The 4,712-nt window shown below is 33.1% G+C and overlaps 1 protein-coding gene across 1 annotated transcript in view; it reads left to right on the forward strand.

The window, feature by feature from the left end:
* LOC106466287 (TOM1-like protein 2) overlaps positions 1-4,385 on the forward strand; it is a 20,806-nt gene extending 16,421 nt beyond the window's left edge. Inside the window, exon 11 of the mRNA XM_013926554.1 lies at positions 4,231-4,385. Within this exon, the coding sequence (XP_013782008.1) occupies positions 4,231-4,385 (155 nt within the window). The remainder of the gene's footprint in view (positions 1-4,230) is intronic.
* The last annotated feature ends 327 nt before the right edge of the window (positions 4,386-4,712 follow it).

A 4,712-nucleotide genomic window follows, 5' to 3' on the forward strand; every position in this document is an offset into this window, starting at 1 on the left:
TGAACTAGAGATAGTGTGTTGGTCCCCATACTCTGTAGCAAAATAAACTCTCCTGAGTGGGAGATAGTGTGTTGGTCCCCATACTCTGTAGCCCAAAGATGATCATTAGCATCATTTAGTGTTAGCTGAAGATGATCATTAGCATCATTTAGTGTTAGCTGAAGATGGTCATTATTTTAATATCTACAGGCAAGTAAGGATGTTATATTAAGTTATACAAACACACAGTTTCATGAAATCAAAAAGGAGTTAAGCTATTTTTAAATGAGTAAATACATCTAGTGTTTCTTGTAGGCCACAGCTTATGACGCTCATTTCTTTTCAGCTACACAAAGAACAAGACTTTGATGAAATGGAAAGATGGTTACAAGATAAGGTTAGAATTTTTTTTTTATCTCATCCCTTTGAGTACCAACCTAGCTTTACAACATTTTATTAAAAACCCAATTACTACAATGTACTTCAAGCTAAGAAAATACAGCTCTAGTTGTGTGTACTAAATTGTTAGACCCATTTTAAATGCTATTAGAACGATAACGCCAGCCATGGTTGTGTATACAGGTGAACTGTTAACACACTGATAACGGCATGGTCATAAAGTAAACTAAGGTAAATGTGTAAATAAAATAAGACCAGTAATATATTTAAAATTTTTTACTTTTAGACTAAGTAAAAAGAAAGGGGGTAATATAATATTGAGTTTGACTGATACTATTAGAAAAATGTTTCTCTCATAAAGGTGATGTGTTATTCGGGTTTTAATTCTAACTGCTGCATCTTTCTCTTACTGTAGCCTTCTGAAGATAAAGGGGACCAACCTTCTATTACAAGCTCAGGTATGTATGTTACACTACACGTAGTATAGGCTAACAGTCTGTATCCAGTTCAGGAGAGTTTATTGTGCTACAGAGTATGGGGACCAACACACTATCTCCCACTCAGGAGAGTATATTTTGCTACAAAGTATGGGGACCAACACACTATCTCTAGTTCAGGAGACTTTATTCTGTTACAAAGTATGGGGACCAACACACTATCTCCCACTCAGGAGAGTTTATTCTGTTACAGAGTATTGGGACCAACACACTATCTCCCACTCAGGAGAGTTTATTTTTTAGCATCATTTAGTGTTAGCCGAAGATGATCGTTAGCATCATTTAGTGTTAGTGATAAACACTATCAGTTGAAATAGCTACTGTCAATAAATGGTTGCTGTAGTGATAAACAGTTTTTCAGTTGAAGCAGCTACTGTCAATAAATTGTTGCTATAGTGATAAACAGTTTTTCAGTTGAAGCAGCCACTCTGAATAAACAGTTTGCTGACTCTTTAAACGATTCACTTGTTTATTTCAGTGTTAGTCCTAGTGATGAAAACAGCAATGTGGATCAGGCTGGTGAGAGTCTTAGTTCACTCTCATACCCTAAAGTCAGGCCTCAAGAGGTATGTGTTGTTGTTTATACTGTATATGTGTGTGTATATAGGTTTAGTGAGCTTGGCATTATTTGTTTGCTTATGTTTTATTGTAGTGATCATTATTGGCTTTTGTGTTCCCGTGTTACCACTTGTGTTGTGTTTTTAGGTATTGAGAATGTCTATGATCAGATCAAGTATCAAGTAAAACGATATCAAATAATATAGATTATATCAGATACTTGCTTGACTTTTGGATTTCCACTGAATTAAGTTAAACAGAACACTCGTGAGCTAGAAATATCACAATTTCACTTCTAATCATTTTTACACTTCTTTCTTAACTGGCCCATTATGGCTTTTAACATTTCTTCTTAACTAGCCTCTTAATGTTTTTATTACCTCATTCCAAGGTAGTCCATTATGTTTTTAACTTTTTTTTCTTAACTGGTTCCTTACGGTTTGTAACGCATCTTTTTTTAACTGATATTTTGTGGGATTAACACCTTTTTTCTTAACAATCCCACAATGGATTTGAATATATCTTTCGTATTTGGCTAGTTATAGCTAAACGTTTCTTTCTAAACTGTCACATTCTGGTTAATACCCACCTTTTTTCTTAACAGTCCCACAATGGATTTGAATATATCTTTCGTATTTGGCCAGTTATAGCTAAACATTTCTTTCTAAACTGTCACATTCTGGTTAATACCCACCTTTTTTCTTAACAGTCCCACAATGGATTTGAATATATCTTTCGTATTTGGCCAGTTATAGCTAAACGTTTCTTTCTAAACTGTCACATTCTGGTTAATACCCACCTTTTTTCGTAATTGGTTTCGAACACATCTTTCTTAACTGTTCCATTATGGATTTCAAGGAAAATAAGAACATTCATAGCTTTTCAGCTACGGTTATAAGCTGCTTACCGTAGTAACATAACTGCTTGTCTAGTATTAAATTATCCTGTACAACAAATTCAAGGTTAAAAGACAGTAATTTTATTTGCTATATTTCACTGATTTGACATCTTCACAACCATTCACAAGTGATGTCACGAAGAACTTAGGAGAAATAAACAAAATCAGGGGGGAAAAAAACAGTGATATTAAGTATATAAAATTTACTGGATAATAAATCTTAAAACTTAAAAGGCATAAAATTAGCCTGTAAGTATTAATAGGAATGTTTAAGCATCATTAAAGTGGATGGTTATTCTAAAATAAGTGAGAAATACAAATAAATGTGATGACAAAAATGGAATTATTAAAGGTTAATACTTTGTGGTTGTCCATTTATTGAAGTGGTAATCTTTTGTTTTACGGGTTACTAGTTTTTTATTAATATTTTACACACTTGGAAGGCAACATTCTGTTTTGATGTGATGATGCTGAGTTATCTCAGTGGGATGTTACAAATAGATTTATTTTCTTTGAAGCTTGATTTTGTGCCATGTTTAATTACGTACCTAATGTTTGTTTTATTGTGTGCGTGTGTGTGTCTAATATGTGTTTTTTGTTTCATTCTCTCCGTTTGGTAGGAGGAAGAAATTGTTCAGAAGGTGAGGTTTCTTACAAATTTACTTGTTTGGAAAATTAACTTTTGTTATCACTTAACTACATTTAGTGTTAGCCGAAGATGATCGTTAGCATCATTTAGTTTTAGCCAAAGATGATCGTTAGCATCATTTAGTTTTAGCCAAAGATGATCGTTAGCATCATTTAGTGTTAGCCGAAGATGATCGTTAGCATCATTTAGTGTTAGCCGAAGATGATCGTTAGCATCATTTAGTGTTAGCTAAGATGATAGTTAGCATCATTTAGTGTTAGCCGAAGATGATCGCTATAGCAACCGTTTATTGACAGTAGCTGTTTCAACTGATATAATGTTTATCACTATAGCAACCATTTTTTGACAGTAGCTGTTTAAACTGAGAAAGTGTTCATATGAACAAACTCACTATCGGTATACATATACTGTCATGCATGACAGTATATGTATACCGATAGTGAGTTTGTTCATCATGACAGTATATGTATACCGATACTGTGAGTTTGTTCATCATGACAGTATGTGTATACCGATACTGAGTGTGTTCATCATGACAGTATATGTATACCGATAGTGAGTTTGTTCATCATGACAGTATATGTATACCGATACTGAGTTTGTTCATCATGACAGTATATGTATACCGATAGTGAGTTTGTTCATCATGACAGTATATGTATACCGATAGTGAGTTTGTTCATCATGACAGTATATGTATACCGATAATAGGGAAGTTATCCTGTGGTTAAATTATAGGGAAGTTATCCTGTGGTTAAATTATAGGGAAGTTATCCCGTGGTTAAACTATAGGGAAGTTATCCTGTGGTTAAATTATAGGGAAGTTATCCTGTGGTTAAATTATAGGGAAGTTATCCCGTGGTTAAATTATAGGGAAGTTATCCTGTGGTTAAATTATAGAGAAGTTATACTGTGGTTAAAGGTTTGTTTTCTAACGTAATTGTGAAGTTCTCTCATGAACATGAAAATAAAGCAGATGTCTGAGCTACCTGATGTTTTTTACAAATTTTCAACTTAAAACCAGTAGTAGAGAGATTAAGAAGGATGTGGATAACAATCCCCTTGTGATCTAACATGATTTTTATCACAGATATTAGTTTTATTAATTTTAAAAGCAAGATACCCTATAACCCAAGAGCTTTCGAAAGGTGAGCCTTTCTTCTTATTGATTTGCTTCACTGACACTCAGCACTTGATGTTGTAACTTTAATATCGTAATACTATCTTTTTGCCTTTTTTTCCATTACCAGACTTAGGATCTACAAATGCCACCAGTGCAGTTGTTCAGATAAAAACTGTGTCAGCATCCAATCAGCTTCAGAATGAAAAACAGGCAGAAGTCGATGACTTTGATAAGTTTGCCCAATCTCGTAACATTCCATGTGAACATCCCAAGACAAGGTAATCAACCATAAGATTATTAACTGTCACTTAATAATTAACATTTCCAAGTTTTTTGTCTATTAGTTTTCAACAATTCAATTGCTAAACAATGTTGTCTAATCTTCATCATACTGAAATCTCAAAAAAATGTAAAAAGAAAGTACTTCTAAGTAACTCTGTCTGTAGATAAACAGTTTTGATACATTTATATATAAGTACAATAAAAAAAAATTGTAAATTTTATAAAGACAAGTAGGGGTCGATATATATACGTAACCTAGCTAGCTATAGTAATATATAAAGTTTTAATGTCACAAAAAGTATTGAAACAAGAAAGTCAAAACTACAA

The sequence above is a fragment of the Limulus polyphemus genome, unplaced genomic scaffold (genome assembly GCF_000517525.1).
Source record: "Limulus polyphemus unplaced genomic scaffold, Limulus_polyphemus-2.1.2 Scaffold2213, whole genome shotgun sequence".
NCBI classification, from domain to species: domain Eukaryota; kingdom Metazoa; phylum Arthropoda; class Merostomata; order Xiphosura; family Limulidae; genus Limulus; species Limulus polyphemus.